The sequence below is a fragment of the Pholcus phalangioides genome, unplaced genomic scaffold (genome assembly GCF_987345545.1).
Source record: "Pholcus phalangioides strain wild (caught in Gottingen) unplaced genomic scaffold, Ppha-v1.0 ptg000013l_1, whole genome shotgun sequence".
NCBI lineage: Eukaryota > Metazoa > Arthropoda > Arachnida > Araneae > Pholcidae > Pholcus > Pholcus phalangioides.
Window position 1 is genome coordinate 27351721 of NW_028301606.1, and position 24213 is coordinate 27375933.

Genomic DNA, 24213 nt, shown 5'->3' on the forward strand with positions numbered 1-24213 from the left:
TTGTGTGGACTACCCAATAAAATTATCCCTATACCATGAAACCTCCTATTCATGGTTACCCTCTCTTTTATGGACAAAAAATAATTTTCCTCGTACAAGAAAAGTATGCATTTGAAACCCTTGATTAATTGTCACCCCCTTTTAAAAATTTTTTGTCCTGCTGATGTCTGCAAAAGAGAGGGTTTTATTGTATGTACAGGAAATTATTAGTTTATTATAGTGAAATAAAATGTATGAATATTATGCTCAACTTAATAAAAAAGTAAATGTGGAAAGATATGCTATAGTTACAAAATAATTTAGAAATAAGAGAAAAATATCAGACGTACAAGGACACTATAAATTGTTTGTATTCCAATTAAAATCCATTGATATGTACATAAATCAAATAAGTGGAGTGTGCATGAGAACTTGTACATAACTTAAGGTACAACAGATAGTATGTAATGTGTTCAGTAACAAAACTGTATCATCTTCTGTATCTATAACGCTTGAAATGAAACCAAAGTTGGAAGATGTTATTGTGAAATTGACACCGGAATCCTCGTTTATAAGAATACTCCCATTCCCTGTTCACGATTTTAAAGGCGATATCCTGTAAGTAAAGAAGTGCATTCAGTAAATACGGATGAATTCAAGAAAAAGAAACATTAAAATAATTCATACAGCAAATTGACAGAGACCAAAGGGAAAAAATGATTTAATTCAATATCAGGATGATTTGAAATAAAACCTATGAGTATATATTTGTTAATGTTCACAGTTTATAACAGGCATCTTCAACCAAAAATCGGTTTTTCAACCAAAATCATCTTTGCTCGAAAGCACCACGATGCTCCCTGAAGTACCCAGAGTGCTCGATGCTCATGTCCGATTTCATGCTTGCGAGCACTTGGTCAACGTTCCAATTGCATTCAAGGATTGAACTCATCGTCACTTCATGCATTTGTATGTTACACTTGCGATAAGGGTGCTCTTCTTTTTATGATGGGTACAGGCAGTGCTCGCAACTGGAAAAAAGTTGGACCTCTGGTTTAGACTCTTCCCGAAGTGGCTGCCCAGTTCCCAGCCCCTCACAAACTAATAAATGCGTGAAGACAGGTCAATGTGTGAATATGAAGTATGTCATATTGGCCAGTAACAAATAAGCAAAAGCGTTATTTTGGCATGAATTTTAATAACTGAAGAACAGTATAGACTAGAACTGGACAAGTCACAAAAATATCTAGGCATAGGAACAATTTTTTAGGTGACAAAATTTTAACCATAAGAAAAAAGCCCTTCAAAAGTCAAAGCTTCTTTTGACTTTTTCAGGGCACAGTGATCTCTTTTCCATGTTAACAGATATGCTGCAATAAATTCCAAACATTTTGTGCTGCTCTCAGCCTGCAATTTAGTAACTTACACAAAGAAGAAAATTTTAGGTGCAATACTAATATCATAGCTGCCAACTGTGGAAAATTAGAATTCTGGAACTTTTTTTAAATTTCTTTTACATTTTAGGGACTTTTCATTAGTAAAAGGGAAATTTTAAATATATTTTCCCATTGCAAAAACCATGACACCATACAAACCATCGCAAATCATGGGGCCAACCAGTAGGTTAAAGTCAATGGGTTGAATTACCTCTCAAAAATCAAATCTTGCAAACGAAAAAATCTCCATCGGGCCTGAAATGGGATACATGGATAAAGCAGATACACACAATCATGCCAATTTTGTGTTTTCTTCCCAAAAAATGAAATTTTTTTGCGATGTGACGAAATGGTGACAATTTACACAACCCTTATGAAGCAGCAGTTTTTTTTGGGGGGTAAATTCTTGGGGAAAAATTTTCCCCCCAAATATAGGGATTTTTTACAATCATGAGCAAAATTCAGGAGATACAAGAATTTTTTTGGGAGTACAGCAGATAGAGTAGCAATTCTAGAACCTCCCGGAGAATCCAGGAGACTTGGCAGCTATGCAATATTTTAGTTACCATGGCTACCTGGCAACTGGGAATTATCCAGCCCTGGTATAGACCAAATAAGTGCCTAACTTTTTACGGCTATGGCCTCTGGAACCATATTTTTTCCTTGTGCCTCCCCTCTCCATGAAGGAGTTAGACTCTTACTTCTATGCAGTGCCGTCTCTCAACACTGTGGCCCTTTGGCAAAAATATGTTTTAGAGCCTTCCACTTCAACTAGAAGCAACACCTTATGCATTTACTTACTCACACAAATCATGGTACCAGATCTCATCATGTAGGACACCCTCTATTGACATTAAGCTCAGGGCCATGCCTGGATGCCATCACCCAAAGTGTCAAGATGACCCTAGTTCTATGCAGGACCATTTTAGCAGGATCACAAATCCTTGCAAGACTAGAACACAGTGGGAGTGACTGCATAAAAATTTACGTACTTATAGAAAAAACTAAAAGTCAAATCTCATTACCATGGGGGCCTTTCTATGCACTCAAGACCCCATGCTGCATACATATGTTAAGGTGATCCTGGGTCTATAGGCAGGTCTGCTTCATTCAGAAAATAGCGTAACTTTTTTTTTGGACCCATGAAGGATTTTTATTTTGGCTGTATTATTGTAAAATGCAGTAAATATCAAAACTTACTTTAAATGTTCTTTTAATGCTATTATAACTAGTCTCTTCAGTACAAAATATAAAAGTCTTGACAGTTCATGTGTGCAAAAAATATCTATTATGAGAATTTTCAAAGAAAAATCCTCAGGGGTCCTGATCTACTGGTTGATCATGGGTTGCCAACTGCTGCTATATGAAATTAAAGAGAATGACAATGTTTACAACTCAAAAGATATGCACCAGTACACCAGTGTTTCCTCAACCTTTTTAAATCTGGGAATCAGTGAAATTTCTGAAACATTTTAACAAACAAATAACTCATATAAGTCCAATTTCATTATGTATTATTAACTCTGAAATCTCACTGCAATGATACTCTGTATAACCATAAATCACTCTACAACAATATTTTTTTATATTGTTGTTTGGAAATGCCTATAGTCAGCTGCATAAACCAATATATAAAATCTCTCCCCCCCCCCCTACCCACAACAATATATTTTCCTGGTCTGCAAAGTAAAAGTTCACTATACTTAATATTTTATCATTTAAATTATCTCAATTTAATTAGAATAAGAAATTTAACTATGCTTGGTGGTGATAGGTTGAAAGACACTTGATATATATATATATACAGTTGAATCTCAATAACTTGACACTTTAAACATATCAATGAGCATGCTGACTTAAGCTGATGTCAAGTTAACAAGGTTTCATTTGATCTCACTTTCCCAATTTTTAGACATCATTTATGTCATGTACTCATATACACATATCTATAAATGAGCAAAAAAAATATTATCTACAATTTTCTACAAAAAGTTTCTGAATAATCTCGATAATTGCTGTGAAAAAGTGCACTGAGACATCGGTTATTTGCAAATGAGCACAGTGTGATTGCCAAAGGTTATAAAAACTTTCTTTTTTTAACTTAAAAATTTCTACCTAAAAAATTTTAAATCCTTTATTTTTTAGCTTTTCCAACCATCTCTTGATCAAAAATTTCATACATCATCTGCACTTATTTGTAACTTTCGTAGTCCACAGGTTGAGTTTCTAGGCTTCAAAAAGTAGAAAATGACCCTACCCCCCAAAGTATGAGAAAATATTTTTGACCAAAATCTACAAAAAAATTGAAGAAAAAAAAAATTAAATGCAGAATTGTTGAAATATGCAAGAAAAATGTCATGAAAGTATATTAACTGGCCAATCCATGGGGAATTCACAAAATTAATTGTGATAACACGATGCAAATCATGGTAGACTTAAGCAGGGTTTAGCCATCTTGTGTCAAGTTAAAGAGATTTTTTCCTATTGAATTTATTATTATGCCAACCATAACAATAACAAATAACAAGTTACACGGGTTTCTTGAGTTATCAGCATGTCAAGTTATCAAGGTTTAACTGTATATATACCGTAGTTTCTAGGCTTTTCTGTTCATCCTGTATTTTCAGAAAAAACACAATCATGAAACTATAATTAGTGTATATCATTTGAAAGAAAAAGTGCACTTACTTCATATGGTGGACCAGCATGGAATCTGAGTATGGCGAAATCCCTGTTATCCTCACATGGGGTCTATGAAATCGAAAAGGAAAAAAAGACATCCTTTAAATAAGAAGTTGAAACTTTGACATTTAAAAAAAATTTTTAAGAGAGTTTAAAAAGATTTTAAAAAACTCAAATTATTTATCAACTGACTGTAATTGGAATTTTGAAAATAATTAAGTAGGGTTACGATTTTCATGCCCTAAAAATACACCCCATCATGATGATATCATGTGATCGTAGGGGATAAAAAATTCCTATAGACCTCTCATAATAGTATCATTCATTTCAATTTTGTAAAAAATATAAATTGAACCTTCTTCCCAGATAACTTTATTTATTCTTATTCATTTATGCAGATAAATATAAAAATAGATCTTATTGTGCTTGCAACAAATAGCATAAACACATGCTATTTTGTTGAAAATGATTTTATAAAATAGTGTAAAGGCAATATGAGAAATGTGCATGCTTACCAGGGTATATTCTGGAGTTTTTGCTTTCTCAATCAAATCCGGATAAAATATCTGCAAAAATATATATGTGCATGAAAAACAAACTTAAACTGAGTTTATTTCTGTTGGAAAAAACATTTTTGCTACCAATATCAACTCATTTAGAAAATAAATAATATAAATTGTACATGTGTAAACAAAATTAACAGTGTTTTTATTTTTCTTCATTAACATTCAATAACAAAAAAATAATGCATAGTGTCTCCACAATTCTTTAGAGTTACCAGTTGATATGAGGTAAAATTATTTCTGCTCTGTGAAAAGATCAGAGTTGGAAACTGTTTTCAGCCAAGAGGAGACGAGAGAGTTGGAATACGGTTTTCACACGAGAAAGTTGGATTTTTGGTGTTTTATCAGCAAATAAACAATTTTTGCTTTTTCCATTTGTGGATATAGTGAAAAAGTTTGAATTTCTGAGAGGTTTGAGAGATTCAATGTTTCTACCAACAAAGAGAGAAGAAATCTGTCGTAAAACTAATTGAGTACCACAAAAAATGAAAAAAAAAAAAGCATTGGGAATTTGATTTTACGACAGTTTGAACTTATCTGAACCACAGTGAGATCTGTTTCGATTAGAATGAAATTCTCTGCAGGCATCCCTGGCTTCATACAATCAATTTCACTCGTTTTCACTTAAATGCGGTTTCAAACATTGTGTGAAATAAAACAATGGAAGTGGTTGAAATAACACTGGAGAAATCGACTATCATTCTTTCATTTGTCTTACTAAAAATGCAGACCTATTGTTTCCCTAAATTTTGTAAGTGATTTTAAAATAGCCCTTGGTTCTTAACACTCTCCAGTTGGAGAACAAGAAAAATATATGAAGCTTACTGACTAATCTTTCAATATTAATTGATGTTTCACATACCGTATTTGAAGCCCAAAATGTCAGGGGAGTTCCTTATACGCATTAAAATACAGTATGTCACAGAAACAAATTGAGAACTGAAAAATAAAGATTAAATAAATTAGTTGAAAAACTTACATTAAATTTGTAGCCTTGTACAATTTTTGGTGGGGGATTGTCCATATCATAATGAGTCTGATTGTATTTGTTCCACTCAAACCCCTGAAAATTAGAACACATGAGTAAATGATGAAATAAGTTTTAAATATAAAAGAAAATTGTAGAATAGAACGCAGGAAATGAGAATTTGATGTGAATAAAATGGGAAATTAAATTTTGTCATTGCCCTTTAAAAAATTTAGACGTAAACAAGAAAAATGTAAGTCATAGAGAGACCATAATTTGTATAAATTACACAAATATTCACTGAATAGTCTTCATTAGTTGAAGATCTTCTTAACAAAAGGTGACTCAGCCTCCAGATCTATTACTCTCAGTTAATCAAGATTCTATTGTACACTAATATGCTCAAATTTTTAACTGACTTTTTTCCCCCTCATTTTTCAGTCATGTGGTTTTTTTTTAAACCCAAATATTTACCAGATGCTAGCAAAAAAAATAAGTCATTCCTAGGCATGCAGTACTATTGACAATATAGGTGAAAATTTTATATAAGGATACTGTGTATAATAATCACCTATATGTGGTGTCCAGTAAGTGCTAATGTGGCCATTATCTCATCACCCACTCGTCACAGAAGTAGGATTACAATTTAAGAAATGCTATAAAGGCATTCAAAAATTACTCTGTGCTAGTTTTAAGAAGGAAAATAGTGTTTCACAAAAATTTTAATTTTTTACGGTCCCCCCCCCCTTGTTTTCTAACTTTCAATTAGAAAGTTGTTGCCCTGTATGTCCTGAACCACATAGGATCTATTTTGTTGGGCTCAGAAAAGACAGGGCAACACTTTCTAATTGGAAGTTAGAGGACAGGGGGGACCGTATAAAATTTAGATTTATTTTATTTTGCTATATATATATATATATATAAAAGCACATATACATATACACACACACTGTATTTTCCTCTCAAAACTTGTTAGGGTAATTTTTGAAAACTTTCTGAGCATTTTTTAAGTTTAAACTATAGCTCTACAACAGACAGTTGATGCATAAGGCTGTATTAACACTTACAGGACACCTTGTATAACAATGTTTCTCCGTGGTTGTGATGCACATTTCATAGTGTTAATTTTATTTCATCTTTAACGACAAATCCTATATAATGATGTTTTTCTAGCCTTTTAGGTATCATTATACAACAGTAGCACTGCATATGCTTACAACTGGAATGTTTAAACTCATAATTTCAAAACATGAAAAAAGTAAATGGTAGCATTTTTCACTTACTGTATGCACTCTGTTGAAATATCTAGGCTTCCTGGGTCGGTACTTATCAGACCAAAGGTAAGTCCTGTCTAGAGCAAATTCTACTCCAAAGACTGCCTCATCTGCATCCATGCCTTTCCTGGCAATTTTTTCAAATGCTTTTTCCTCTGAAGTTAACTCTTCTTGGTTATCAGATCCCATTACTCTACGCTGCATAAAGTGTAATCTTTGTGCGTCTTCATCTGGATCGAGTACTAACACTCCTGGTTCAAGTCTCTCTGAGCTGATGAGAACTGGGCTGTAGCGTCCAGACAAATATTCATTTTCACTCTGTTTCACTGGATCAACCCTAAGAGGGGAAAACCAATAAAGGCATATCAATATGGTTATTAAGCTTTTTATACATAAGCACTGAAAGGCTTTTGATTTGATACTGTATGATAGTTAAATAGTTTTTTTTTTGCCCCAACCACATCACTCATCTGTTTTTTCTCTTATTATACAAAAATGTGTTATCGAGAAAAATATTCATTTATCATACTCTGGCTGATGAGTTTCTCCTTCTTCAGGCTGTTTATCAGAGCTGCTGCCAGCCTCTTCCTCTTTGACTCTAGGGGCGTGTGAAGTATGCGGTTCTTCTCCTTCATCTGAATCACTTGAAGGTTGTTGATCTTCTTGGTCACCTTTAGATGTAGAAGCAACACAGGGAAACAGTGGTTCTCTTTCGACACCTTGCTATGTTATCAAAGAAATATATATTTATGTCAATTATATATAAATGAAATAAAGTGTCAGTAAGAAACACCCACATGCATGAAAGTTATATATATATATATATATATATAATTGATTTTCTATCTGTGTGCATGTTACCATTAAAAATTTATAACTTGCAACCCACTTCTGCTGAACAATATATATATGTTACAGTAAATGTGATAAATCTGGTTACTTTATGCACCATTGCAGAGCGAAAAATTTATCAAAATTTATCGTTTTTACTGCAATTACGCATAATAATCAAGTGCAGCATCCTTGGTAAACATGAAAAATTGTATACATGACATATTATACATGAAAATTCATGTTTATTATATCATACTATCAGGGTAAAATCATTAAATTTTTTATCCTTATATTGGGGTCATCAAATATACTAGACTCATTTTGATTTCTTTTCATATTTATCAAATTTACCAATAACGCTAGGGTGCTAGGACTATGCATAATCACAGATAAAGGCAATAGATTTCAAGTATTTACCAAATTTAACTATGATGCTTGGGTATTATGCATAATCTCCAATAAAAGTGATATTGTTTTAGTACTTATCAAATTTACCAACAATGCATGGGAATTATACATATTCATTGGTGAAAATGATAAATTTATCAAACTTACTCAGATGATCCATAAGTATGCATAATAACTGATTTATCACATTTACCATAGCATATATATCAAACAGGACCTGACATGAGACTGACTACTTTACAATTTTCTCAGAAACACATGAGACACATGATAAAAAAAATGTGATGAAATAATGGTTTTTTAGCTTTAACAATGGCTCTGAATGCTTATTTGCATTTTCATGGTTCCCCAAACAATATTTTTAGCATGTTTATCTCTTCAAATTTGTCCTTTGTTTAATGTTTTACATACAGGAAAAAAATATGTGTAGCACCAATATTTCCACTTGTTATTATTACAGTCAGACCTCTGTATAATGTCACCCATTAGGACCAAATAAAAATGACTTCATAAGCAAGGTGACTAACTAACTAACCATGTGATGGCTCGGTCCTTATCCTACGAGACTTCTAACTAGTAAGCTCAATTCAATAACTATGCTAACATTATAATTGGGATGATGTGATATACATTGTATCAAGTTTTGACTGTATGCCATGGTTGGAGAAATCGCAAAAAAATCTAGGTGGCAAAAAAAATATTACATGGGAAAAGGTCCAAAATATTGCTTCTTTTAATTTTTTCAAGACATAGTGACCCTCTTTCATGTGTGTTGATATGCTGCTATGAACTCCAAACATTTTGTGCTGCTCTCAACAACAATGTGCTGCTCTCTACAATTTGCAATTAAGTAGCTACACAAAAAAAAATTGGTGCCAATACCAATTTCTTAGTCGCCATGGGGACCTGGTGTCTGAGATTTGTACAGCCCTGCTGTATATGCTGTTATGTTATACAGTCAAATCTCACTAAGACAAAGGGGATCCCAAAAATATTACATTAAAAAAATTCTGTATTAACCAATGGAACAAAAATTTTATTATGATAATGCACTTGAAACCTTGTCTATCCATCATAAAGTGGACATGTTTAATCTAATAAAAACAATTGTGTCTTCCTTATTGGCAAAATAAGCATGTTAGCATCAATGCTATACAATGAAATAGGACAATAATGAAGATGAAGAGTAGTGATTCCTAATGAAGATATCAAGAGATGTGTCTCTTAACATCGTCCTTAACCCTACTTGCCTGCTTTTTATTTGTGCCTTATTACGTAATGTTGGCTGATTTAATGACTTATTCATCCTTCATAGATGAAAATATAAACTTGAAAAAAAAAATCACACAGAAAACAATAACATATCGCTACTAAAAAATTTCCTGCCCCTCAAATTTTGCCACCACATGTAACACATGTCCAAAATTCTACCCTGACTGATCAATAATCATTGAATGGGTGAAATTTGTGTTGTTGTCACTTGTGTAGACAAAATTTACGTAGACCGTAAAACTGATATCATTTTGAGTCATATATAATGTATTACTTCAACTAAACTTCAATGCCATATCATAGAAGATAGAGGAATTTAAAAATAACTACTTCTTGTTTCAGCTGATAAAGTTTGTGTCTCAAGTTCTCTTGGTGGCGTTCTCGTAGTCTTGCTCTTGCCATATATGCCTTCAATCGAGATAGAAGAGTCTCCCAGTACCCTAAATATGAAAAAAATAATTATAATTAGATAATAGAAATATCTTTCCTCTTTCATGTAATGCATGGAATGATTATTGCAGATTAGTTTGCGGGGAAGCTATTCTGTCAATATGATGATCAATCAGTGTTATATTTGTATAATTAAATTAAACTCTGATACAGATTATTGATATAACTTGTAATTAAAGCAGTTGCAAAAAATATAAAATTGAAGTAATACAATATAATTTTAAAAAGATCACCTCAATGTTATTTTTTTTATATTTATACTATATTGTTGATCCTAAGGCCTATAAAAGAGAATGCGGCTGAATGAGACATAGATATTGTGAAAAAAAACTAGTGACAGTAGAGGAATTGAAAATGGAACTGGGGAGTTTGTTCTATTTGGCAAATGGTATGAGGAAAGAAGCTGTATTTAAAACAGTCAGTGGAAGCAAAGTTTGGTTTTATTTTAAGGGTATGGTCGAGTCTTCTGGAGAATTAGGATGGTTCGGCTAGAATACCAGAAGTATCAAAGTTAAGATGGCCATGATAGATCTTATAAAACTGAGTTAATCAAGAAATAAGATGGAGAGTAGCAAGAGAGGGGAGAGAAGATTAAGTTTGTTTTTTTAAGTTCAAACGTGGAGACAAAGGATGGCCCGCAGTCGTGGATGAAGCGAATGGATTTATTTTGGAGTGATTCGAGTTTTTCTATATTAGTGGAGGCGTAAGGATCCCAGATTTCAGCGGCATAGGAGAGATGCACTGCAAATTATCAACTTGAGTGAATAAGGGATTAATAGATGAATCAAAATGTTCAAATTACCTTTAAAACAAAAATTAAAAGTTTATTTATTTATTTTTAATGCCAACAATCAATCTTACCAACATCAACACTTTCATCTGCACTGGAAATTTTCTTTTCTATTTGTTGGTACAGAGCCTGAAGCTGATTTGGAGTTTTGCCTTTGAAAATGTTAACTATCTCTGATCCAACAGCAGAGTTTATGCCGTCTCTCTCTGGAAGAAGCAAATAACAATCATTAGAAAGAAAGTTGAGTATAACAATCGGAAATCACCAGATGATTGAAAAAGTTAATACCCACTAAAAAAATTATTTGAGGCACAATAACAAAAAACAATTCAATACAAATCTCAATTTTTCAAATGTGTTTATTAAACTGAACAAAACTAACAAATTTTACACAATTATTTCAATTCCCCCCAAACATTTACCAACTCATGGCACATGCATATTAAAAATCTTTTATAAAATGACACAATACATGCACTAACTCTCAAGTAATTCAGTATTTGGTTATTAAGCAAAATCAATATTTGTCCCATCTCTAGCTATAATTAGTAATTAACTACAGGTATGTCTTATTTCAATGTGGATTAAAACCAGGAATTTCAAATTAAATTAAACAGCAAATCAAAAATGATTATTAGCATTGATCTTGTATTAAATGCTCATATTAAACTAGTTAAACTAAAAAAAACCCATGCAAATGTGCATATTTTTTTTATTATCTTGATTGCATATTGATTTTGAGAATATCAGCATAGAACCATTTACCCTGTCTCTGGGTGTTTGGTTAGAATTCTCTCTATTTATAATGTCAACCTCAAGTTGTATGTTGGAAACCATCTACAAGCATGTAAATTTTTTTATGTTAATATGATGTATAATTTTATATCACTTATACACAGGCAGAGGCATACAGGGCCGTCATTTCAACCTTTTCCGGATGGGGGGGGGGGGAGAGAAAGAACATGTACTCAGACGTGCCAACTTTTGAAATCCAGAAATTCTCCCGAGGGGAGTACCCCCCCCCCCCCCGACACTCATAGATTCGATCAAAAAAAAATTATTTTTTAATCAATTAAGAAAAAGTTACATGCAGAATAGACAAAAATCACATCTACGTGCTGTTCATAAAGTATAAGTGTTTCCTTTCGTGGATGCTATCAGTGATTGATAATCTTGGGTATATGAATTCTTAAAAGCTTTATATTTAGCTGTATATAGCTTAAAGTTTTATATTTTCTTTCTGAAGATGTTTAATTGGAAGAAACGATTTAAAAAATATCAAATTACAGAGCTGCGGACGAAAAAATTTGTTTACCGCATGGCTGTTAATGGAATACAATAACGATTATACAGGAATTTCGGCAACCAAGGCTATGCCCTTGATAAATAATTGCCGATAAACGCTACGAAAACGAAGTCACGTCTTTGCCAGTTGCTTAAATGCGGTCACCAAGACTTTTTCGTAGCTGCTCGATGGAAATGACTACGGCTGTCCTCTATGGGTGTTTTCTCTAACGACGACGGTAATCATTGACGCCACGACAACGTGAAAGCTCACGTAAAATCTAATTTTCTGCCAAAATCCGGAGAAATTTTAACAAATCCGGAGAGCGGGAAGAAGGATGAAAAATCTGGAGTCTCCCGCCTAAATCGGGAGAGTTGGCAGGTCTGTGTACTCAATGTATGTATATATATATATATATATATTTGCATATATATATGCCATTTTAAGTGTATTTTCAAAAGCCGGGGGTAATGGCCCCCCATGACCCCCCAAATGACAGGCCTGGAGGCATATGCAGCGAGAAACAAAGGGATCCTTATCCCCTCCAAAACAGATAATCAATAATTTGAAATATTGTCAAATACCTTTCAAAAATAACTAAAAGCCTGAAAGTAAATACATTTTTTGCTACCTCAACCCTTTAAGCGGTTTTTAAAATTTTCCTAATCTGTATTTTAATTTCCACACTGGAAATGAAAGCATGTTAAGAACCTGAGATATTTCAGGGTGACAGAAATAAAGCAGATCAAGTTTGATGAGATATCTCAGGATTGCTGCAGTAAAGGTTAATCAACTCCTGTTAGTTTAAAATGTGTTTTGAAGATTAATAACTGCAAATTTTGTCACTAAGAAATTTCGTGTACTTTCTCCAAACCTGGTAAATTCCCTGCAAAGGTCAATTCAGTGCACATCCTTGTACACAGACAGAAAACGGAGAAATCATATATTTAATGAGAGTGGTTAATAGCACCTAATATAGTGGTATCTAGACTTTATAAGTTTAATTCACACCTGAAAGTCACTTGTGTTATAAAAACATCTATTTTTTAAAGCAAACTTTCCATCATCAAGATTTTACTTGTTGTATTTCATAACACCAAAACAAAAATAAATTTACATGGTTTAGCGAATTGATCTGCAAAAAAAGTCTTGCAGGATAAAATAGAAGATAAATCAAATGAGCAATTTAATATGTAATTAAAGACTGCCTAATTAATTTATGTTTTATACTCGCACACCTGATCCGGTAGAGTCAACTCTCCTCAACTTATGTATTTCATCTTCAACAATGATCTGTAAGTCTTTCCAATAATCTAAGTTTCTTCCATTTTCCAATTCCATATAAATCTTGATGTCTTCTTGTAAATCTTCCAGATCTTGAATTTTCAGCCCCTGCAAAAAAAAGTAAAATGTTGCATAAAACCTGCAATAAAAAAAAGAAGCCTGATACACTTTGACGTAAATGAGAATTAAAAATAATTTATAAAAAAAAGTATTGTACAGATACTCTTTCTTTATTGAAGCTTCTCGGAGTAGACCTAATTTCAATTTAGTGATTAAATGAGGGAAAGGGACTAACCTGTGGCACACATACCACTAAGTGACATGCCATGATTCTAAAAGCAGTAGTGAAGGTTCTCTACAAAAATTTTCAAAAAATTTAAAGGATTTGAAAATAGAGAAATTATTACAACTAATGATTTATCGTCTGATTTCCCATTAGGTTTACAGCAGCTTACACCTACATAATAGCATACAAATTCATACAATGAAATAGTGTGGCAATATTAAAAAAAATCTCACAAAAAGAGAGATTTGAGTTTGATTCTGGGAAATTCCGGGGAATTCTTATGGAAAACAGTTTTGCATTTTGTTGTCCCCCCCCCCCCACCCGATTATTTTTCTTGTAAAATCTTGATTCAAACAGAAAAACATAAAAAAAATGTTTAGAATTCATTTGAATCTAAAAAAACCCATAAAGTTTTGGTTATATGTAATAAAAAAGAACTGGAGATATGAAAAAAATATTTTTTGAAATAAATACTTACATTTAAATAAACATAAGGTTCATGCATTTCTACTGTGAAATCTTCTTCTTCCGCACTGATGTAACGAGCAAGTAAATCTATAGGTTTCGCTGCAAAAATACATAAGAAAAAAAATTTAAATTCATGCTTTCATACCAGAAAAAAACGAACAATATAATGGCAATATTTTATATAAAAAGTAAACAAACAAAATCAAAATTTCACAGTTTTCAATAGGAAAATAAATACTATGAATGCATAATTTTAATTCTATCAAGAAATTCACATAAAAGAATAGTAGCAAGCAGTGACATTTTACCAAGTGAGTTGAACAGAGAGCCTCAAAATTACATATTGAATAGTGTGATATCCATACAAGATTTTTAATATAAATATTCTAATTTTTAAATGAACTGGGGTTGAGCCTCAGTTACTCAGACTAATTGCTGCAATGGTCCCACTTACAGTTTTGGTTATATTTTTAATATTCATAATGGTAGATGGCCCATTTTAGAACATGGGTATCTTGTGAAAGAAAGGTGAGGGTAAAAAACTAAAAGCTCTGCCGAAGCAAGAACAGGTTAGACAAGCCTACACACTCTTGTACAGCCTCAGCATTCAAATATTTCTCAAGCAGGCTAGCTATCAAGCGAGCCCTGGTCATGGGAAAGAAACTCTGTACATTCTGTACTGATGCTTCTTCGAAGAGTTCAAAGAAGCCAACATTCAATCCCACACACAGCTCTCATGCAAGATTAACATTCTATCTCTCTTACTAATGTAAATATTTTACATATACTTAAACCATCTTTAATTAAATTTTTATGTAATTAAAAGTCTGTCTATCCAATCTTGGAGTCAGATGCATCACTCACTGCTAACATATCACTCTAAAGTAACCAATGGGAGGGGGCAGAAATAATATAAAGACAAATGAAAACATACCTCTTCCATCTTGTATCCTAATCTTTGATCTCAGTTTAGCTTGCTGAAGGTGAAACTAAAACACAATTCAAACACAAAAATGTTAACTCATGTTATACTAAGAAAAATAAAATAATAATATAATTGAAAAAAAAAAATTATTGCTGCTCATATGTAAAGATTATGATCTTTAAATGTAATGTCTAAGTAAAGGTGTGAGCAGTACTTGCTGTGAAGTGATAATAATTAACAATCCTCACATATGAGAATGATTTGAGAGATAGTTATTTCCAAAATCATGAGATGTATTTTTATTAAAGATGTGCTACCTATTGATAGTTCTCAACATTAACTTTCAGTTGTTTTAGACAAGGTATTGCTTCGATAGCTGTATAGATAAAAGGTTTTGCATTCTGGAAATCCTAAGTACTAATGAAAGATGAAGTGGAAATCTTTGAAGATTACATCTGATAACATACATACATACATGATAAAGGAAGAAGCATGAGTATATGAACGTTACATTGTTGGCTACACAAATGAATCAAGAGAGACACAGAAGTAGAAAGATAGCAATCTTAAATCATATGAACATAATAAACAAGCACATAATATCACTATAATATGCTGCCATCTACATAAATGAAATAGATTGCAACAAAATGCATATCAGTACTTTATTTCTTTGTCAAGTTTATATTTAAATGTATGTGTGTTGAGTTGCAGGATAAAGTAAACATCTGAGTTAAAATGAATTTTTTATCATCATTTACAAAGTTACCATTTCTCCTTTTTCTGTCTTCACCTATACCTCTCAAAGATATTTAAAACACTACATCTAATTTTTTTTATAGCCAAAATTTCATTTCTGGTAAATTTTCACAAAGGAATAGAAAGTTCTGACCATTTTACTGTTACACAGTATATAAGGTTTAATATAATTTCCTGAAATTTCATTCATGCATTATAAACTTTTTTCTCCCCCCCCCCCTTTTCTGATGATAAGCTATGTTTTAAATACAATACCCAATACCCATTTTCATATCAACACTTCCGGTTTTCTAATTCCAGAGCTTCATACTTATCCAATAGAATTAACCATTCCCAAAAATTTAAACCAATCTTTGCATCCACAGATTGTATAAAATTTAGTGTCTCTCCTCGAACAATAATTGCTATATCATTTCAATATCCCCTTGATATTGCCTCCGAATTTGATTAGGCCTTCTCTATTTTCTTCTTTGACCCCACTCCCCCAATATCTCTTTTCTGATTCACTTCACAACTCCAGCCCCATCTCTTTTTCTAAAGCTGGTCTCCTGAATCTTTTAAAAAACTAAAACCCCACTCTACTGGCCCTGATGAGATCCTAAATCACATCCTCAAATTCTGCTCAGATGAAATTTCTAACTATCTCCTCATTATTTTCAACGTCTCACTGAACACATTTAACCTTCCCTATGAGTGGAAAATTAACAAGATAATTCTCATCCATAAAACAGGTTCACTGCCCCACCCTCTTAATTTTAGACCTATTGCAATCACCTCCTCTTGCTGCAAGCTCTTTGAACACGTAGTTGCAACGGAAATCCGTACGACTCGATTAACTTTTTCTTCCCTAACCAACATGGAATTAGACTGTTATCTGTTTCAACCCAGTTAACACTTTTCATACATGACTTAACAGACACCATTGACATAAAACCTTCAATCTTATATAATTTTCCTGGATTTTTCTAAAGCATTTGACAGGGTGCCCCATAATAAACTTCTACTAAAACTTTCAAACCTTGGTCTAAATGTTCAACTGCTTAAATGGGTGAAAGCCTTCCTCATTAAACGTAGCCAGTTTGTCTCATACAAGGGCCAGAACTCCCCATTTCTTCATGTCAACTCTGGCACACGGTTTGGTCCTCTCGCAATTACTATTTCTAATTTATATAAATGATCTACCTGTCCCTATAAACTGTCATAACAGACTCTTTGTGCTGATGATTTTGTCATTTACAAAACAGGGTCCAATTTTTCAGACTAAGAAATCTTTCCAACATAACCTTAACATTATTTCTGCATGGTGCTTAACCTGGGAACTGCCCCTCAACTCAAAAATAGTATTTATGAAAGTTACCCGTAAAATAATTTCCCACAATTTCCCTTACTCGATTAACAATTCTTTGATCTCTGAGGTTTCCCATTATAAATACCTGGGCATTATAATCTCTTCCAATCTCCGCTGGAATTTTCACGTTGATTATATTTTTAATATAAATGTCTCCAAAAACTCTTTTTCTTTCATCACAACCTGAAAAACTCCATCCGTCATATCCGTCACCTGTGCTATCAGACATATATCCTCCCTGCTCTCTCCTGTGCCTGTGAAGTCTGGGACCCCCATACCCAAAAACCAACATAGACCAACAATCTATCTAAAATAAGTCCACTCGCTTCATTTTTAACTGTTGGTCTCCATATCTAGCGCCAACTCAATATCCAACCACTTTCTTGTCTGAGACTTATTTCTAATTTAACTTTTCTTTTCAAAATTCTCCATGGGTTTTTTAATATTGACACTTCCAACATTCTAATTAAACCCTCACATTTCTCTGTTAGACTCAACCATTCCAAAAAATTACAGCCCATCTTCGCTTCTTCAGATTGTCACAAATTTAGCTTCTTATCAAGAACTATTATCAACTGGAACAACCTATCACTAAATGTTATAGATTGTACTATGATTTACCAATTTTCCTGTATCATCGATCACCATATTTGTCATACATAACTTACGCATACTCTTGTATAGGCCTCAGCCAAACAATATTGAACAAATAAATAAATAACCGATCGGAACAACGTTCCATCAAACATTATTGATTCTACAACAGTTTCTGATTTCTTTTGTAACGTCAACTAATGTCAATCATCTCCTCTGTCAAACTTCACCATCGCATTCCCTTGTATAGGCCTTGGCCAAGCAATATTGAATAAATAAATAAATAAATAAAATAAATAACATTAAATCATGGAATTATATTACAACTCAACCATACATGCACCTTGTAAACATCCCTCTTGGGAATTTCCAACAAATTGGTGAAAGAGCAACCCTAACATATCTATGTTGTCAAAGTTGAGCTTGTTTCACATTACACTTGTGCTGTCATCTGTCTTCTATATTTTTAAAGGAAACGTGTCAAATGACTGAATTTTCATGCTACGTAAGCATCATTTCGAAGGTTTGTCTACTCTACACTGAGAAAATTTCTCCAATGAGCGGCTAGCTTGCATTCAACCTTTGAAGTTGGAAAACTGCAGAAAATCAACTTTAGCTGGCCACCACTGTGCCGTGAACAGGATTTAAACCTGGATCCTAACAATGAGAAACCAGCACTATGCTCACACAACCTGATATTAATTTAAAAATACAAGAATTGCACAGCATAATTTAATACAGTCAGACCTCCTTATAAGAAATTCAGAAAAACAGATGAAATACTTGTTATATCTTTACCTTATTGATAAAAGATTATAATCATAGGTAATAAATATGAATTCACACTTGAAGTGGGAAAACGTCACTGTATGTGAAATTTGGTGATATCTGTGTCTGTTAAAAGCAAGTTGTACTGTACTATACTTTTATATAGATCATTTGAATGCACAAATTATGTAAATGGTCAACATACTGTGTCCTCTTGTTTCTCCCATTCTTTGAACTGGGCCGCTTCTTTCTCACGTTGTATTTTAGTCTGAAAAAATATTAAAACACATTAGTATCTTAATTTACAAAAAAATTTGATCATTTAAAAAATATATAACAATAATTCTTGTAAAGGTAAAAGGGTAGGGTCTTATAAGTAACTAGCGTTCTTTTATCCCTGTTTGTTATCTTCCATGTTGTTTTGGGATATTGTTATTCAAGCATAAAATATATTATGTGCATTAACAATGGCTGTCAGACTGTAAAAGTACTGGGGAAGCATCCCCACCTCTGATATGTTTAATAGTGATCTCTCACTCATACATTGGCACAAGGGAACAAGGAGAAAGGGTGCATAAGTGAAAGAGATGTATAAGTGAATACCATTATTATGTTATACAGGGTGTTGGACATTGAAGGACTGGACACATCCCATTTCACATCTCAAAGAGATATTGAAGCAGCCTTATATCATATATCAGAAGTGTTATTTATATATATTTTAAATATGAATCCCAAATTTCAAATCACACAATTGGGGGGGGGGGGCGGCTAGCGAAATCTTGAATAGGTAAATGAATAAATTGTCTATGAATATCACACACAAGAAGTCTTGATAAAATCTGTAATCACTGATTAGTTTTTAAAGCATCCATTGTACAGGTTGATGTAGCCAGTTCACAGAGTCCACAGCTCGTCCTTTTTTTGTCATGTTTTCTGACTTGACTTTATTGAAGTGCTGTCCCCTTCATGTGATCCTGTCAGTGACCTTGAGCTTCTTGCTTTGAAAGGTTTTGCAGAAAATAATATCAAAATGTAATCAAATGATATTAAAATGTATAGGTGAGATGGTGTACAAGTGAGAGATCACTGTACTTTTATTTTCCCATGTAATTCCCATAACATCTTGACACACCACTGTACATATGAAACAATTTTTTTTTTTAACATCATTTTTACATGATGGTTTTTTTTTTTCCTTCTTTCTTTGCTTCTAACACCTCAAAATTTTCTGATCCAAAATTAGAACTTTTCGAATCAATTTTAAACACTTCAAAATATTCCATCAAAAACTAAATTCACTAGATAGGCCTAAAGCTCACAAAAAATTCAAAAGCTATGAACAAAAATAGAATTATTTTACCTAAGATTAAACCACAACTATGAGAACTCACCAATTCTTCTTCTCTAGCTTCCCGCTCTCTTTCCCTCTCCAAGCGTCTTTGTTTCACTTTTTCCAATTCAATCTGAAATCGGGTAAGGACGTTCATAATCAGAAAAAGTGATGACTCATATGAATGATTATGTTTGGCTATAAAAACTTTCACTAGTGTTTCACCAGGAGACAATGCAAGATCTTAAATTTTTACTAGAGAAGTAATCAAAACTAATAAAGTCAATGCTAGTTACAGCAACCATTCCATTACAACAGTAATAAAAAACATGTCCCAAATGTTTTCATATAAAGACTACTGATGTATGTTTTTCTTTTGCTAACAAGCTTATTTTCGACGTAATAATGAGGTGCGTTATAATGAGTTGCAACTGTATTATATTTTATTAATTAACAAAAAAAAATTAAAAATTTACTTATCTGAAACACTAACTGCATGGACAAAAAGAGGCAGAAAAGGTTGCCTCTGCATATCGCACAAAAAAAGTACACACACACTATATATATATTATACATACCATAAAATTATATAAAAGAATATTACACATACAATTTGAAATATTGAATGTAAATATGTTACTTATGATAATTGTTAGTCATTTGCTGAAGTAAAAGTTGTTTTCTATTATTTAAGTGCTAGAATTGCTGGTAAATAAGAGTAACAGAATTTATAAGTGCATTAAGAGAAATGACCGAAGGAAAAAAAATTGTAGAAATACTGCAACTTTTTATAAGTCAAACATTATGTTCTTTCAAGAGCTTAAAAATACACTAACATTTAAATAAGATCAAAGATCATGTACTGTATGTTTAATTTACTTATGAAATTTTCTTTGAGAAATTCTATAGTATTGCTGATTAATATCATCACACATTATCTCAGTAAAAAAATTTGATTTTTCATTAAACTGAAATAAGCGTTGAACTATCAAAATAATTGTTCGATCAGAAAGAAATAACACTCATAAAAAATCATTAGAATCCCTCAAAGACAGATCAGAAAATAAAATTATTGGCTAGGCTGCGACTTTGAATATGCTGCAAGAGCTAAACATTAAATTCATATATGTTACTGCCAAAGCCCAAAATTGGCCAGTTTGCAAATTGGCCAATTTCGTTGCAGATGAACCCAACCAATATCTGAGTTCAAGCTTTGGCCAGCCAGTTTGCAAAGTGCAGAAGATCTCTGGCCAAAGTCTGATAAAAAGATTTGGGATCATTTCCAAGTTGCCATATTTTTTCATGATAATTATGTCCACGTGAGCTATAGCAACTCATCAAACTAGTTACGATGCAGTAAAAAATTTTTTTTTTGAGAATTTGACAGAGAAAACTGTTTATATTATTATATTATCATTTTTATAGTTTTTTTCCTCTCAAATTTCTAATTTTATTTTTTTCTTGTTACATGAATCCAATGCAATACAGCTGCTATATATAGACATGTATCATAAGGTAGCAATGAAAAAAAAAATGGATTTGTTGCTGACTGGGCCATCTTACATCACCTCAAACTTTGGCCAGGGATCTAAGGCCTTTTTGCAAATTGGCCAGCTAAACTCTGAATCATTTCTGAAAATAGATATTGACCAAAACTCTAAGCCAATTTGGGCTTTTGTAGTAACATATATACGCTGCTGTGGTGTTCGAGTGGTCACAGCGACGGACTTGCATCGCGAGGACTTGGGTTCGAGCCCCACCGTCACCACAGTAGTGGTCCGCTGAAGTTGGTTTTCTGTGGTTCCCAACTTTGAGATGCAAATGCAAGCCGATCTTCCCATTAAAAAAGTCTTGCCACAGAGAGCAACAACAGGCCTACAAACAGTACAAATAGTCAATCATCACTCTTTCTTCACTTTGCTTCCGAAATATAGATGGTGACGCTGAGAAATCAAACACAACACTAGATACGCACTCAGACAATTTAGGTACACACACACACCTATAGTTCCAGCCAAACTCACCATGTAGTAAATTGCCCATGGTGATAGAACTGTGATTGGTTAAAAAGAAAGAAAGTAACATATATAAGTCAAAGATTCATAAGATGAAATTACTGTAATTTCAAATATGAGGGTGTGGTAGCACAAAATGTTTGGTTAAGACAAAGTCAATACCAAAGGAAAATTATTATCCCTGAAAATCCAGACTCATAAATTTGCAAAATAGGATGAATGATTTCTAGTGAAGTGAATACTCCACATTCATTTACCCTATTCTGCTCAAGTTTTTCTTTGTTCCTCTTCTCTATCTCATCTTTGCCGAGGTTTTTCAACCCTTCTTTTTCGAGTTTGCGATTCCATACGAAAGTCTTTAGTAGATTTGTGTCACCAAATGGATTATCAGTATTGGTATATCCCTGTATAGAATAAAAAAAAACCAATATAAATTTCTAATACCTAAAACATATTTTGTACGAATAATAATAACATTTAATAGTAGTTTTGTGTGGAACAAAAAATTGTATCTTGTGAATGTTAATCATTTTTCATGTTCTCATGCAGGTGAAATAATGTGTTACCTATTCAATTCAGCAGCAAGCAATGATTATACGATTCGATAAAGTTTACTTCCTAAATCAAGTTGACTTATATCACAGGGCACAGTAACTCAATCTTGATAAGATGCTTGCCTATTGACCCAAAGATTTTCGGAGATGTAATGAGTTTGATACCCAATTATTCCTTGAAAGAATCTTTCCTGATGCATAGGTACAGCAAAGAAGACAACAAAACGACTACTACATCTTAATTGTAGGTACACGCACCTCGTAAACGTTCCTAAGCTGAATTTCTAACAAATCAGTGCATTGCAGGAACCATGGCAGCATCAAAAGCAGAGCCAACTGGTCTGATCTACAATGGAACCATGATAAGTTGACACCCCAAAATTCTTGATAAACATGTTGACTAAAGCAGATGTCAAGTTAGCGAGGTTTTATTTGATCTCACAAATAATTTATGTCATGTGCATATACTTATATGTATAGTTGAACAATTCCATTTCATCATCTATAAATCAACAAAAAAAATGAATAAAAATCTGCAATTTTCTATGAAAAGCTTCTGAATAATCTTGAATTCTAGTGGGAAAAAAACCATAAGTATATTGAAATGTCTGTTATTTGCGAATGAACAGTGTGATTGCCAAAAGTTATGAAAACTTTCATATTTTAACTTAAAAATTTCAATCTAAAAAAAATTTATTTTTTAGCTTATTCAACCATCTCACCCTCAAAAGTTTTTGTAGTCCACACGTCAAGTTTCCAGGCTGCAAAAAGTGGAAAGTGACCCTACTCCCAAGGTATGAGGAGGTATTTTCGACCAACAAATGACAAAGAAGCCTTTGTTAGTGTGTCACCGTTTTCGTCAGTGTGAGTGTGTATACACAACGAGGTAATCATGTTTTGAGTAAGCTGCAAGTCTGTTGTATTATTTTGTGTTTATAAAAGTTGTTTTTTTTTTAAATGAGTTCGACTCACTCTGCATTAAAACCCTACATATATCTTACCATATATTCTTCATCCCAACCCATCTTTTCTTTTCTTTTTCTTTCTTTTGCTTCCTGCAACAACAAAAAAAGTTAATTTAATTTCAGCAAAAATTTGCAAATGCACTTTTTCCCCCATAATATAATCTGACGTATTATCGAGCACTTCAATATAAACATTCTTCCCTGAGCTGCTAAAATTAAAAGAAAATGCCACTATCTATATACTATAAATAATATGCTGTTATGACGCAAGACGTCACTCTCCCTTGTTGATACGACAGATATGGAAAACTGGCTGAATGAGGACATATCAATGTTCAGGAAAGGAAACCCTGTGAGGGCAGAGATGAATTTTCCGTTCCTGAAACCTCAGTATTTCTTCACTCAACCAGTTTTCCGTATATGTCGAATATGCTGTTAGTTTGATAAGAATTCATGAATCAAATGAAATTAATATTTTCAGTGAATGTAACAAAAACTCAAACAATGCAGTAAATCAGACCTGCACAAGATAGAATATAAAGAAAAATATTTCGCTACTAAACTTAACTGGTTAAACCAACAATAACTGGTATCAAGGAAACATGTTCTGGACATTATGTTGAGGTGAACTCGGAAAGAAAAGTCATCCTGTCTTGAACCCAAGACCTCTTGCATACTGGGCAAGCATGCTAACATCTACACCACTCAAGACACATCCCTGCCTTCCTTATTTGACGCACTGTGGCATGAGGCGCTGAAGTAAAAACATTAGTAGCCTCTCTTAACTTCAGGAAATTGCTCCCAGGTCGAACAGTTTAGAGACACAGACTGCTTTTTTCTCAGCCCATATCAATTTGATATCTTAGGCAGAGAAAAAGCTGTCTATCTCTAATAAATGGCATGTAAATACTGTAGAACCTCTATTTTGCACACACCAGTGGGACAAAAAAATTTGTCTGTAAAAAGGGGGGGGG

The 24213-nt window shown here is 33.0% G+C and overlaps 1 protein-coding gene across 1 annotated transcript in view; it reads right to left on the bottom strand.

Moving 5' to 3' along the window:
• Window positions 1–332: 332 nt before the first annotated feature.
• cactin (cactin, spliceosome C complex subunit) overlaps window positions 333–24213 on the bottom strand; it is a 29515-nt gene continuing 5634 nt past the window's right edge. The window contains exons 3-17 of the mRNA XM_089241076.1: window positions 23276–23329; window positions 21978–22124; window positions 19767–19838; window positions 18578–18640; window positions 14913–14967; window positions 13989–14077; window positions 13179–13332; window positions 10727–10861; window positions 9746–9855; window positions 7431–7624; window positions 6911–7238; window positions 5640–5723; window positions 4613–4663; window positions 4104–4166; window positions 333–595 (exon numbers count right to left, since the gene is read on the bottom strand). Coding sequence (XP_089097202.1) covers window positions 470–595; window positions 4104–4166; window positions 4613–4663; window positions 5640–5723; window positions 6911–7238; window positions 7431–7624; window positions 9746–9855; window positions 10727–10861; window positions 13179–13332; window positions 13989–14077; window positions 14913–14967; window positions 18578–18640; window positions 19767–19838; window positions 21978–22124; window positions 23276–23329 — 1725 coding nt within the window. The 3' untranslated portion in view covers window positions 333–469. The remainder of the gene's footprint in view (window positions 596–4103; window positions 4167–4612; window positions 4664–5639; window positions 5724–6910; window positions 7239–7430; window positions 7625–9745; window positions 9856–10726; window positions 10862–13178; window positions 13333–13988; window positions 14078–14912; window positions 14968–18577; window positions 18641–19766; window positions 19839–21977; window positions 22125–23275; window positions 23330–24213) is intronic.